At 41.6% G+C, this 14,823-nt stretch overlaps 1 protein-coding gene across 1 annotated transcript in view; it reads right to left on the bottom strand.

The window, feature by feature from the left end:
• Positions 1-326: 326 nt before the first annotated feature.
• Positions 327-14,823, bottom strand: part of kiaa0825 (KIAA0825 ortholog) — a 181,028-nt gene continuing 166,531 nt past the window's right edge. Inside the window, exon 23 of the mRNA XM_084728153.1 lies at positions 327-1,243. Coding sequence (XP_084584279.1) covers positions 1,060-1,243 — 184 coding nt within the window. The 3' untranslated portion in view covers positions 327-1,059. The remainder of the gene's footprint in view (positions 1,244-14,823) is intronic.

The following is a 14,823-nucleotide window of genomic DNA, read 5'->3' as shown; positions in this document are numbered from 1 at the left end:
TGTTGTATTCTCTAAGTGGTTTGGTGATCGCAATCTTGCTCCATTTGCATTAAAATTATAGTTAAGGAAAGGAACATCTCTCTCCAGAGCAGGCACTGTTTTCCTCTGCTCTCTAAGGAATTGCACAGGGTGTGCAGTAGCCGTTTGTGAGCTGAAATTGTATTCTTGCTGATGAAAAGAACATCATGTGAGTTGTTTAATCCTTATCTGAACATCAGTCTGATGTACGTATTCAAAATCATAATGCTTACTTCATAACTTCAATCGCCATGAATTATTGACTGCACAGAGATCACACAAATTGATCATATGACAGAAGAAGCATATTCAGTGGTGAAGTAAGAATATGATTTTATTTTCATGTTTAATTCTAAAACATTCCATCTCATAAATAACAAAATACGGACAAACTTGGAAAAATATACTGAGCAATCGTATTACACATAAAATAAATGTTTTCTCAGTTTGCACAAAATACTGACTGATATTACATAGTGGGGCAGATTTTTGGGACACACTGTAATCAAAACATACATCATCTTGCTTCCCAGCCGTAATATTTGATGTTTGCTTTCAGGAACCGGGAGAAAGTATGCTGACACCAATGTCTTTACACTCACTGTCTCAAAAAAAAAAAAAAAAAAAAAAAAAAACTTCAACTACCGGCAGTGATCACACAGTCCCATCTTGTCCCAGGCAAACAAATCCAGGCTCTCCATTTCCCAGAACTGATTTCTGGAGATGTGCTCCAAAAAGATGAAATGTGTCTGATGCAGCAGAGAAAAGCACAGAGAGTTTGTCTGAGGCGTGTGCATAAAGAGGGAGGCACCGTCTCCCTCACGCTTTTTGTTGTTCCACAGTTTTCTTGTCCGCTCTTTCACTCGTGTTTTCACGCACACACACATGCAGACTTGCTGCATACAGTGCATGCACAAACCCAATTACACCCACAAATCTGCACACACATACACCCACACACACACTTTCTACTACCTTGAGAGCTGCAAGTATTACAAGCAAACATTTACAATGTGATAAAAATTCCAACTGCGTGGCCTGTTATTGGGCAGCACTCTTATCGGACGGTTGTGTTTCCCCTTGGGTCTTCTCTGACACTGTGTCATCAGCTTCAGGAGGGTCCTGCGGTCTCGGGCTGCAGCAGCAAGCGAAATAGGCTCTCTGAAGTTCCTCTACCATAGATTTCTCTCCATCTTCCAGCTCTGCATCCTCCTGCATCTCCCACCTGGAAAGCGTGAAAAGACAGAACATCAGCAGAACATTAACACCAACAATCATTTGTCACTCAGGGTTAAGTGAAAACACACATGCTGTACAGCAGATCTAAATACGTCTTCTACAAGTTATGCTGATGTATGAAGATTGTGTAAACACACAGAATAAACATACCAACAAAAAGCTGTTTATGTGTGAAAAACAAGAACATAGAAAAAAAAAACACTGCCAGCAGCTCATCTTGGGTTCAACACAGAATGAGTAGTAAGCTGTTGTCCAAAATGCATTGTCTCTCACACACTACAAAAACTGAAACCCTCTGAGGCTCTACACAGTTTCCCTCTTTAGGTTTTCACACGGGAGTCTTCTTCTCTTTCTTTTCTCGTGCTGTGTGGGGTCGGTTTCGCAGCAGTCTCTGCTGCTTGTGATACACTATCACACTTGCAATGTTGCACTGGTGTAAACACACACCTCCAGACTGGCAAGCATCCACTTACAGAAAGACTCAATGGAATTTTGAGAGAACATTAAAGGGAAAATTTGGCACTTTCAAGTCAGCGTTGTTGGACACTGTAGTCAATTGAAGCAGTACATTCCTCAGTGTGTGCTATGTTGACCAGGAAAACTGAATTCTCCTGCTTGTAGAGCTGTGCAGTAGTGCCTACATATACCAGAATACATTGCATGGGAGCTTTGGATGCTCACACCCATGTTGCCACACTATCACCACCCTGGCCTTATAGCTACTACTTTGCAGGCCAAAACATAGTGTACAGCTTGATTCCACCAGGCACAGCCAGTCATGTCATAGCTGCACCACATCCAGTGGACCTCATCATGGCCGTTCTAGACAATGCCTGTGATTCTCGCGCCTCGGTGGGTCCCAGACGTGGCTCACCGCTCCGCTTCCCTTCAAATATACGCCAAGTCAATTTTTGACGGTTTCCATCTGCACAGAGCAGATCGAGCAGGGCAGGAAGTGAGACACCGGAACACCAAGGAGAGCACAGTCAGTTTTCAAAATAAAAGACCCCGGGCAGACTTGTGATCATGAAAACAGATGAGAGCAAGTCAGCATCATCAGGTGGACAAAATTCTCTGTTGCTGAAATGCTTCTGAAACACTGCAGGTGGGGCATGTAGCCATCTGGAGGACATGTCCAAACCATGGCACAAACGTGCTGTGCCCAGTGGAATCAACGGGTTAGGTGACAAATACATATTTAGTGTGTCCCCTGGGTACCCAGAGACAGAGACTCTACAGTCTGAAGTGATATCACTGGAAGAGGAAGGAAGGAAGAGCAGCAGATTTTGCAGCAGTAGAACTGAAGAATTTAGTGCTTCAACTGACTACATTTACCATCAACATTGACTGGACATCCACAAGAATTTTTTTATTGAAATGTACAATATGTTCTGCGGCTAGGTGCCTCCCTTACATTAAACACTAAAAGAAGACAAAAGATAGTTTGATGATGGTATGAAGTAGCGTGGGATCATTGGAGATGTTGACGCAATTGTTACATAACCACCATTGCAAAAGAAAATCTATCTGACAGGAGTCAAGCAGGGATCAAGTTCATGGACAGGGTGATGTATTATATATAGATATATAGATGTTTTTGGCTCTCTATATGTCATCTCTTTCTGTCAGTATGATGCTAACTGTGGCTAGGTTATGGTATAACAATAGCTGAACTCCATACCAACCCTGTTCAGGTGACTAATTTCTAGCATGGAGGAAATTGCTCCTCATATCTTGTAGCTTCTCCATCTTGTTTAACCACTTCCTCAGTATGCCTCTCCATCACATTTTCTAATTCTTCGAGTTACAGGAGTGGATGGAGGGTTTCAATATGAAGACATCAAGGGTAGTCACGTTGTAATTCACTCTCAGTATTTCAATGGAATCTCTTGACGAGTGACTGTGGTCAATCAAATCCATATGGAGAGCTGGCTGAAGGCTGTCTTTGAGCTGCCGCATCACACTCCCACCAAAGGAGAATTAAATCTGTCTGACTGCAAATGATTGCATTTTCATTGCAATCTCTGCGTCTCCTTTTATCCTGCCCTCCCTCCCCTCCCATTCCTCACTGTATCTTCAAACGTATACCATATAGTTATGCTCTGTGCATGTGTGTGAGGCGTACATGTGCATAAGGAGGGAGAGGGGGTAAAACAGCAAGTATATTGCGCATGTGTTTCATGCATACTAAGAAGCGGGCCTCTCAATGCAGAGCACTTTGATGAAGTTTCAGTTTCTGTCAGAGTGTGTGTCTGGACAAATCAGACATCCTCTTTCTCTGCTTCCCAAATACCATCAGTGTGGTAATTACTGTCTGTATGGGGAGGATCTGTTTATGTAAATATGCAGCTTTGACAGAGAGGTTTCCTCTCATGTGACTGCATTCTCCCTCTACGTGCAACTTTGGTCATTATAGTTTCTAGAGGCATTATGTTATGGAGGTCTGTCCTACTCTTGTGAAGAAAGTTTTGACTGAATTTCTTCAAACTTGGTACATATGTCCACCTGGACTCAAGAATGAAATTATAAGACTTGGTGGTTAAAGGTCAAAGTTCAAGGTCCCTGTGACCTCACATCTGTTCCATTCTCTTTTTTTTTTTTTTTTATTTTGGGGAGGCTTTTATGCCTTTAATTGAGAGGATAACTGAAGATATGACAGGGAATGAGGAGAGAGAGTCAGGGAATGACATACAACAAAGGGCTGTAGGCGGGAGCTGAACCCACGGCTGCTGCAGACGGCCCACAGCTTCAGCACATGGGACAAACGCTTCATCAACTGAGCCCCCAAGCCACCTGCCTGGAGGGAATGTCATCGAATTTGGTACAAACGTCCCTTTGGACTTAAGGACGAACTAACTACATTTTGGTCACTATGACTTACAGCCATTCTTGTGAGATACTTTGATGAAATTTCTTCAAACTTGGCACAAATGTCCGCTTGGATTCAGGGTTGAACTGATTATATTTTAACTTTTCAAAGGTCAAAGTTCAAGGTGACCGTGGCCTCATATTCATCCAATTCTCGAAAATAGTGAAGACAGCATGTCTCTCACGGTCCAAATTATTCAATGATAAAAACATATTTAATATCTTTTATAAATTCCTTCAAAGCCTTCCTACATATATTATACAGACATGGATGTAAGCCAGAACTTGACTCGTTGGTGGAGGCATACAAGGTGCACAGGTGATTCTAGTTCTCTAGTTCTGTGTCAGACTGGATCTCTTTCTTTAAATATGTAACAGAGTGAGTGGACTGTCTCTGAAAACAGACAGAACAAAGGGAAAAGTAGTTAAGTCTGCCTTTGATGACTGCTGTAGACTCTGTTGGAAGAATGCAGATGACTACAAGGGGCAGACAAATTGCCCCTATATTATTTTTTCAGTGACATAAAATCAAAATCAGTTCCACTAAATAACCATTATGGGATACAAACACTCACACAAACAAAACAATACAAATGTCACAGTGTGCAAAACAAGAGCAGGAAGGGAGCGAGCGAGGGAGAACAGAGAGCTGGAGGAATGGCGGCCAATAAAGGAGGGAGCGAGAGAGAGGAAGGAAGACAGGAAGGTACGCTAAAGGTTTTTCAATGTTTAATTTTCAAATAGGATTAAGCAGAATGACATTTAGCTGAAGGTTACAGGCTCAGCATTGTCTTAGCTGATATTGATATGCAGGAGGCGCCCTGCTTGTCACCGGGACAAACACCGTTGATGAATGAGAAGCCTTTCCCCAGGAAGGTGTTAAGTGCAAATTTGAAATGAGAGAGGTAGAGGTAGAGAAAGAGAGAGAAAAAAAGAAGGCGCACAGAGAGAGAGAGATTGAATTACAACGATAGTTGCCATGTATACTGTCACTAGATAATGTTGCCAAAAGTGTAAATTGTTCCGTAAAGTATAGGTTGCATATTCGTTGAGATTGGTTGATCTCGTGCTGAAAATGAGCCGAAAAATACACAAGGTACTTTGCTGTGTGTATCTAATTTCAACAACTACAAATCAACAATGCCTCTTAGAAATGCATAAGTAGGCTGAAGTTGACAATAACTTCACTGTATCCTCATTTCGGCAAGTTTTCCCCCGGAATTTACATCTTAATAAGGGGAGTCTTACCCTTTAATTCTTATGGGCTCTGCTCATTTCTCATGCATTAATACTGGAGCTGCTGACTTGGCTCTTCCTCTGAATACAGAATAGGACACACATATTAAGACTCATATATTTACAGGATTGATGCCACGGGAGATTGTCTCAGAGTGAGATGAAAAGGCTGGCTCAGATGTATTTCAACGTGAACATCAATGTAAGCTGTCCTAATCATGGGACGATGCAGGCACACGACAGAGAGCATCCATCCTGATTCTCAGCTGATAATGAGTAGTGATGTTTGACAAATTAAGAGCATAAGCCCTGCTCAGAGATCATCCGGCAATCAACTTACTTACTAAATCTTACTCAAAACACGCCACAGATGAAACTTTGATGTTCGACTTCAGCAGCTTCCAGAGGCAGAAAATAACAAGAAGGAGATGTAAACTGTGATAAAGGAAGAATATCGACATGGAGCAGCAAAAAGAACAAAAAGAACAGCAACAAAACAAAACAGGCAGAGGTACAAGTATAGACTGTGAAGCAAAGTGAGTGAGCAGGAAGACAAAGTGCTTCAGAGATCATGAGAGACAGTGGCCAGTGGTTTCCTCTGCAGCTGTCAGTGGGCTGAGTGGTTTCTCTCAGAGTGTTGGGTGTTTGTGCTGCGCTGGGTGCCCTGCCTGCTCTGCCACTGGGGCCGCTGTTTGTTTAAAAGGCTCGCCTGTCAAACAGAGAGCGCCACCGACAGCCAGACACTCGGCTAAATGACTCTGACAGCAGCCCTAATCAGAGGCTTTGCACATTGCCGCAGGGCCTGGAGGATCCATCATAACCCAAGCCTAAATATTTAAAGTGCTAAACTTTCCAAAGGTCAGGCCTTTCCATGCATGCCAGGGCGACATGTGTCAGAGAAGTAGGAAGCAGAGGGACCGAACAAGAGAAAGAGATAGAGGCAGAGAGACTATGGTTAAATGTCCTCTATCATTTTCACCCTTGTGAGAACCACTTTCAGTTTTTAGACCTTCAGAGTCAGGTTACTTTTAGAGAACGGACATCATTTTGACTGGTCGTCACGTCTTCAACCATCTCATTTGGGGTTAGAACCTGGGATTAGAGTGAAAGAAGAAGCACAAAAGATTTTTTTGTAAAAAAATAAACCCTTCTGAACATTTCACAGGGTTTGCAACTGACAAGAAAGTCCCTCACTAACTGTGATGCTCAGACTCACCCTCTGAAAAACAAGATGAACACTGATGTATCAAAACTTCTAGACATCTGAGCGAGCAGTCTTCCCGGAGAAAGCTTGACTCACCAGTGATGGACAACCTTTTCAACCTGACCAGAATAAGTTTTCAAGCAGCTACTTCTTGCTGATGTCAGAGTTCAGAGTTTGAGGTCAGGTGTTGAGTAAAGGTGAGCCCCGTGGATAAATATAGGTGGTGGAAGGCTGTGTCTGTGTACTCGTCAGACCTTGTATAACCATGTTAATCCATGTTATCTCTCTTGTCTTTGGTGTTGCAGCTCCACAGATGTGGTGCATGCAGGTGGAAGTTTTACTTATATAGTGCTTAATCATAACAGAATTATTTCAGGACACTTTTCATGTCAAGCAGACTGTCCTCTTTATAAATCCAATAGTTCCCACCAAGAGCAAGTACTAGGTTGACTGTGGTGAGGAGAAACTTCCTTTTAACAGGCAGAAAACTCAAGGAGTTTTGGATTCTTTTTTAATGGAGTGCATGGGAATACATCATTACAGGAGAGAACAGAGAGGACTTCTCAGCAGAGGTGTGGACTTCCAATCCAATCCAATCAAGTTGCAGGAGAGAACCACAAAGAACTAATGTTGTGTTTCCAAGCCTCTATTGGAAACAATGCCAAACATAATTTCACTCAGGACAAAAACTACAGCTATATGCTGTAGTCAACAAACAAATCAACTGTAGTTTGCAAAACATACAGGTTGAAAATTACAGACAGAGATGCAACAACAAGGCTGTTACTTTTGATAAAGAGTGACTTGTTTAGGAATTGCAACTCAAAATTGAGGACTTGGGACTTGACTTGGGACTTGAGGGCAAAGACTGTGTGTGCTGGGATCTCAAAAGCTTGTCTCCAACGCTGGTAACTACTGCACAAACTCTGGCTCCAAATGATGTCACCAGCACAAAATGGTAGTGCTTGTATCCAGGATATTTTGGCTTCACAAGTGTATTTATGTCAAAGCTTGACACTTACTTGTGACTTCCAAAACAATGCCTGACCTCTGATTCCAAGAGGTGACAGAAGTAATTTGGGGTTCTTTGTTCATGACCTGCCACTAGTTTCAAGAGAGGCAGATTAATCGTTCAGCAAGCAAAGTCACTTTGTGATACAAATCTGTCCAAATTTTGATCTCAGTCTACACTGTTCCTTGAAATAAAGCCAAAGGATAAATAACTTCAGAGCTTTAAATGGTGAGTGGAGGGAGACAGACGGCAGTTACATGACAAACAGAAAGAAAAATGAGAAGCTACGTAAAAAAGGGAGACAACAAAGATAAGTTATTAGTTGGGAATGGATATTGTACATTAGAATCTAGTTCAGTTGGGGTAACTGACAAGTTCACAATACGGGGCCTGGGGGTCATCTCTTCGACTCAATTTCCATTGAGAAGCAAACATCCAATTCAATTTAGATATGTGCCTGTGCCAGGCTATGAGCCAGAGGGAGATTGTAACTGACAGCCATTGGACAGCCGGCTGGATTTGAATATTGACGAGACAGAGACTTGACAGAAGGGATTATGCTCTACCTTCTGACTTACTAGCCGCTACACTGATCCATTCTATTGTCAGATCAACTCAGTGTCAGGTCTACAGTATGTCCGTGTGGTGCGGTGATGCCACTCAGTATTAGACCCTACCTGAGATCCATCTCAATCCAAACTGATGTCCACTCAAAAGCTACAAGAAACACACTAAATCAACAAGGACAAAAAATATGCAATATCAAAGCAAATCTACTTCAAAGAAAACCTGAACAGGTACAGCTGCTGTGTTCAATACAGAAAACGCAAATACATACACACAATGCTTTATTACAATATTTTAGAGGATGATAAAATTAATTTTGCATCTGGTAACCTCAACCTTAAACCTCTCTAACTTAACTAACTCAAAACTAGCCCCATACAGAGGCTGATTCATAGGACTACTTTCTAATCTTGGGATGACATTTTGACTTCATACATCAAAAAACACAATATGCACAGGCACAGGCACACATACATACACAAACATCTGCATTGTCCAATATTGCGTCCTTTCAGTTCACTTTGGAGTCCTGATGTATCGCATTTGAATGAAGCTGCACTTTTGTTGTGTTTGTGTGTGTATGTGTGTATGTGTGTGTGCGTGTGTGAATGTGCGGGTCAAATCCAGAGCCTCATCCATGTCCAACCGGCCTCGTCTCCCACCCAGCACGCACCCTCCCATCTCGAGGGCCGTCGAGAGCAGGCGAGTCATAGAACGCCTGATCAAAGGGCCTCGGACAGATCTGTGAAGGCCCTTTGAAAGGACATCCACAGTTACACAAGTTGACACGCTTGTACGTGCTTTGGCACAGATACACACACCCGGTCTCAGAGGCAAGCATGCACACACACACACACACACACACACACACACATGCACAGAGGGACACACAAACACAAAACTTCAAACACACTCTGGTTTTAAACTCCAAATCCAAGCAATGATAAGTCCAGCACATCAGACAGCACAAAGGGCCTTTTCCTCAAATATACCACACACACAGATGCAACACACCCTTCACACACCCCAATGCTGTGGACTCCAAAGACAGAGGGAGCTTGAGGGAAAGAGGAATGGTGATATACAGTAGTGTTGTGATGTAGACCTATCTGTACTGAGAAGTTACACAACCTGGGGACCTCTAGTAATTTGTAATAATTGATCTCAATCCCCTGCAAATCTGTCTGTCCATAATTTGTAAAGAAAACATTCTACTTCAAATTTCCTACTATATTTTATCAACACAGAGAATAAGAAAAGTCTTGTGTGAATCCGCATTTCTACATTTGGGTTTGTTTTTTTTAGTTTTTGGTTTTTGGCAAGGGTTTTTTGACTTCTTTACACCTTCCTTCTGGCTCGTTTGCCGTTGAGAATTATGGAGGCTGCAGTGCACTGGAAAATGACCTATCCCGAGTCCTGCTCCTTTTGGAACCTCAGACAAATGTCTCCTTTCCTGTTTCTCTTACTTAAACATGGAAATTAAAAAACTTAGACATGCTATGTGCTAAGTTTATTTATGCTGAAAAGAAAACCAAATTTTGGAGATGGTTAAAAGACATTGCTGGGAGACCCTTAAAAGCAACATACAGTCACATGGTAAGTTAGGTATGTTAGAAAAACATGAGATAACTAGCTATTAACATCTGCTAGCTAATATTAACAAAATGCCAGCTAGCTTATGATTGATGTAGATTAACCGGCTAGTTAGCTGAGAGGAGAAACTTGACCATGGTTCTGACAAGTACCAAGGATCTAAAAAGGGGCAGGGCATAGAAAAGGTCAAGTACAAATGAAAGTTTTGATGGCATATTGGGTGCAAATTCAGGAGGCTGGATGCCCATTTGCAGAGAGAGTAAGCTCAAATATATCAGAACAACAACAAAATCAAAAGATGACGAGATGTATGACACACGTGGACACACGCAGTCGTCAGACAACAAAGCCTTGACATCGTATCAACAGGAGACTGTCATTTAAGGAAAGTAATTAGAGTAATCTCCTCGATCCACTGTAATGTTGCATTCATGGATCTCAGCAGTGTTTGTGCAGCAGTTCTCCACAGGAGAAATCTTCAGAAACTTAAGTGTTTATTTTCTGATTCTTTCTTCTTCTTTGGTAAGTTATTCAAACTAAATAACAACTGCATTTTGCTGCGTTCTGCAAAGTCAAAACTCTACAATGGCTATGGCCATGCTCCTTCATATCAGAGCCCATTCACCCAAATTGAAAGCGGTCCCAAAATTCAGTATCTTAAACTTAAAATGCTGTACAGTTTCATTGCATCCAGTAGTATTCATGCTCAGCTACTGATTCAATAAAATCACCCTAAAGTCAACAGAATCCTTGTAGAAGCAAACAATAAAAACGCTAAAGAAGAAGCCACATGGATAACATCATACAAATATATTTTGAAAAAGCACAACCTACTAAGCCGAGTAAACATGGTTAAATACAGTAGACTGTGTCTCGTTTTCAAGAATTATGGCTCTTCCAGCACTCTGTATTTACATAATATCCACACTTCAACAGGCCTAACATTGTGTTGTCATGTTATTTGTTGATTTTACTGTCATGCTATTTGTTGATTTTTTTTTGATTGTTGTCATACTATTGTTGATTCTGTGTGTCATAAGAGCTGTCTCTCTTGTCTATGTAGTGCAGGCTCTGTATCTGCATATTTCTCACTGCTTTTATCATTGATGGTGTTTTCAGTGCTCTTATTCATAAAAGCTGTATTTTCAACTATTGTCTGCCTGAAGACTACAGATACAGTGATTTAAAATGTTAGAAAAATCTATTCTATTGACTGCTTTGTTTTATACTGTAAGTGACTACTGACTCTTCATCCCTTTTAGCTGGCAAGTGATCAACAACTGCTTCATTTTGGAATCATATTTCCACTGTTTTTTTCACTGACACACTGGAGACACAGCTTGCCCCTGTTGAAGATCTGCTCTCTACTGAGTGCACTCTTCTAGTTGTATTTATAATGAGGCAACTGAAAGGTTACTGATGAGCTATAAATAACTAGTAGTAAGGCGATGAATATTTGTAAGTAAATTATATATATGCTAAATGTACAAGTTATGTTAACATAGCAAAAAGACAAAGTTGATATAAAAAGGTCCATCCATTGTACTTTGCCTGACAAAAGAATATTGATACCAGAAAGACTGTGATTGTCTGTGTTCTGTTTTGTCCTTGAATATATTGTTGCAGAGTTCACGAGAGTGGCAAGTGAACATCTTGAGCATGGCTTCTTTCAGTCCTTGGACCATTATTTCTTGAGATCTTAACAGCTAAAAAGGGGGATTGTTGGCAGGACACTTGCAGAGACCCTTTCCCAGGTTGAAACGAGGCTGAGCATTTTCAGTTTCTCATGAGTGTAAATGCAGGAAGTTTAACATGTTAAAATCCCTTCCTGATGTATTTTAATGCATGCAAAACGCTGCTCTCTGACCTCTTAACTATTGCATAGAAAGCATTGTGTGTCTATATCTGTGTCTTGCGTGTTTTATGTTATTCCTTTTTGACAGTGTTCCTTTTGTTCTTTGCCCTTTTGTTGTTTTTTCTCTAATCTTTAAACAATGTGATGCACTTGCATGCAGCAAGGGCACCATTTTACTTCAGACAATGGTTCTCCATAATTTGACTGTTTTTCCTCCCTGTAAGACTCACGATCTTGAAGTGATGCTGTCCTGCGATGTCTTTCTTCCTCAGAAATAATGGCCGTGAATTCTTCTAAGTATGTTTGGTAAGTACCGCATATTTTAGTTGTTTTGAAGGTCTCACCCAGTGAATAGAAAATATCTTGGCATGGACAATCTATGCCTCATCTTTTCAACCTTCCTTTATGCCTGCAGGATTCAGATGTCATTGTGAAACCAAACAGGTTGCTTTTGATATACTGACTGTCAAATCTGAAGAAAGTCAGCAGCCTCGTCCAAATGGCCCTACACCTTGATCCTTCCTGCATTAGTATCAGAATTAGGTAACGTCATCGTGGATGACACTGAAAGCCACCCTTAAGCGTTTAGCCTTTTATTTGAATTTATATAAGCTCTTCATCTGGATTATCCTAAAAGATGGTAGAGCAGCTCAAACTTCATTCAGAGGCTGTTGCTTACATTTACATTACATTTTCTTGCTGAAAGTTCAACGATAAGGTTGTGACACTTTAGTTCTCAATGGATTAAACAAATAAGGTATAATGTGTTAAGGAGATAGTTTGGATTATTTGATCTGGGGTCATATGAGGTACCTTACAATAGTCAGTGTATTAATGACAGTAGTGGGGCTTTTCTATTGGCACGTTGGTTGTGCTGAGTCAAACCCTGCCGTTCTGATTTGCATTTCTAGGACCACTATAACCACCGCCAAGCTATGCCGAGTTTGCCATTGGAAAAGGCTGTCTGATGGCAAAATAAAGCAGTGAAAATATTTTAAATATAGTGTACACTTAAAGTAATAGTGATTTTCTTCAATGGCCCTTTTTGTAAATGGCTAAAATACCTTTTGTTGCTGACCCTGTCCACAACAGTACATTGCTTAGTTCCTGTGTTGGTGCCCCACTCTGGCTTTTTCCAGTCTTTGTGCTTAGCTAAGCTAATCGGCTGTTGGCTCTAGCTCCATACTGAATGCACAGATGTGAGAGTGGCATTGATATTGATATTAAAACATTATTTAAACAGAGTCATTATTTTGTATGTTGCTGTTGGGGATTATGGTGAGAAGGTAGTAGAGGATACTGCACCTGCTACCAATGTATAGAAATGAACAATAATCTTTGTTTTGCAGAAGGAACTCTTAGTTTGGGTTGTATATGCATTACTGTGTGTATTTTATGGGCCAATTTTGTGTTCATGCAACATGATATTTTTTTATTAGGAGGAATATGACTATGTATTCCCATCATGTGACCGCATATTTCAAATCCCTCTGCATGGCTGTTTTCAGCTCCTCACTATTCTCTCCAGTCATCCAGGGGAAAGTTTGTGTAAATTTGCAGTGGCTTAATTACTGAATAATTTAGACCATGCTCCAAATTAATGTAGACATTTCCATATTAATGTGTTTGCCCACCGATTCCACATTTATTTGTACTGCGGACAGGAGGGTAGCAATTATCACAGCATATCATAGCAGTTGTGCCGGTATTTCAGACATCATTAGGCTGCTTGTCCACCACAGTGTGACTGTGAGTACTAGTCTATTGGACACAGTTTGGTACATTCCTCAAATAGGCTCGCTGGGCTTCTGTGGGTAAGATCTATCAAATCTTGCTCTGGGGAGAAAAGGGGTGAGGGGCCTTGTTTGTGTTTGACAAGGTGAGGTCCAATTTGGGATCCTCGCTGTTTGTGAATGTATTATTACATGCAGACAACAGCAAATAACCAAACACCTGCCAAGTCGACACAGCCAACGTGTGCTGGTCAGTGCAGCGCAGTAGCTGACTGCTCCACATAGACTTCTGCACATGTCCCAGGAGGTTGACAGCTCTCTGCTCCTCTTATCTCCCCTCCTCAACCCCCGCCTTTCCCCCACCTCACCTCACCTTTCTTTTCTTCCTCCTCAGTCTCCCGACTGTTTGGCTCTTGTTAGGAGCTTGGCTGAGCAGCCTGGCACCTTTCACTGAAACAGCACCCAAGAGGAGGTTGTGACACGGAGAAATGCGAGCATGTGTATGTGCTTACATGTGTGTGACCTCTCTCACTTGAGCTACTGTAAATCATTACAGCAAGGCCCTTCGTTAAGGAACCCAACCACCTTGGCACCTTTCAGCCGTGTCCTGTGTATGCCTGACGACTGCCTGACACCGCCTCTCAAACTCCCACCACACGGGGCACAACAATTATTTCTTAAAGGAACCAAAAATGACTGCAAACAAATGTCGACATTTTTTATCCATCTGATCAACATTCATGCGCTTACATGTTGCATTTTTAATATCACACTACACATGATATCTTGGGAAATTGACGCATGACAGCCTCTTCTTATCCACCCTGTATGCCATGACCACCTTCGTCCTTCTTGTATGTTACTGCAGTAACGAGGGCAGGCAAAGTTAGTTGGGCAGTCAGTAAGTCAGTCATTCAGCCTGGCAGGCAGGTACCTGTTAACAGCTCCAGTGTGCCTGCAGGTCTCTAGGATCAAAAATCTCAGCAGAGGCAATCTGTCTTCCCCCATGAGCCAAAGAGAGAGATGGATAGGACGGGAGAGATCGAGGGAGAGAAATAGATAGTAACAGGAAGAAGACAGAAAAAAGAAGGAATGAGGGGTCCATACTTTGGACAAAGATAAACACACATACTTAAAGCAGCATTATGCAGTTATTTTAGCTTGAAATAACAGCTTCAGCTTGGTATTCTCAGAACAGACACCATGGCAGAGGCATTGAGACCAATGAGGACACTGAAGGAAGAAGCTAAGAAGTGAAAAAGAGAGCATGACCAAGCAAGAGGCCAGACAAGAATAAATCTCAGACTGGCTTATAGTTGTTGGCGAGAGCTGTTTATGCTGTTAGTTGTAGTGATCTGAGTGTACATCACTAACAGTGTTACTTATGAATCATGGCGACTGAGGCTGTAACCTTTACTGTGTCATCCCTGTCTCACAGAGTTTTCCAGTTTTTCCAGATGCCAGAAGTCATCTATCCTCACATCCACCTCAGGCTGGC

This window comes from Lutjanus erythropterus, chromosome 10 (genome assembly GCF_056507025.1).
Source record: "Lutjanus erythropterus isolate fLutEry1 chromosome 10, fLutEry1.hap2, whole genome shotgun sequence".
Classification (NCBI taxonomy): domain Eukaryota; kingdom Metazoa; phylum Chordata; class Actinopteri; order Lutjaniformes; family Lutjanidae; genus Lutjanus; species Lutjanus erythropterus.
Note: the sequence above shows the minus strand (reverse complement) of the source record. Positions and strands in the feature narration are given on the sequence as shown.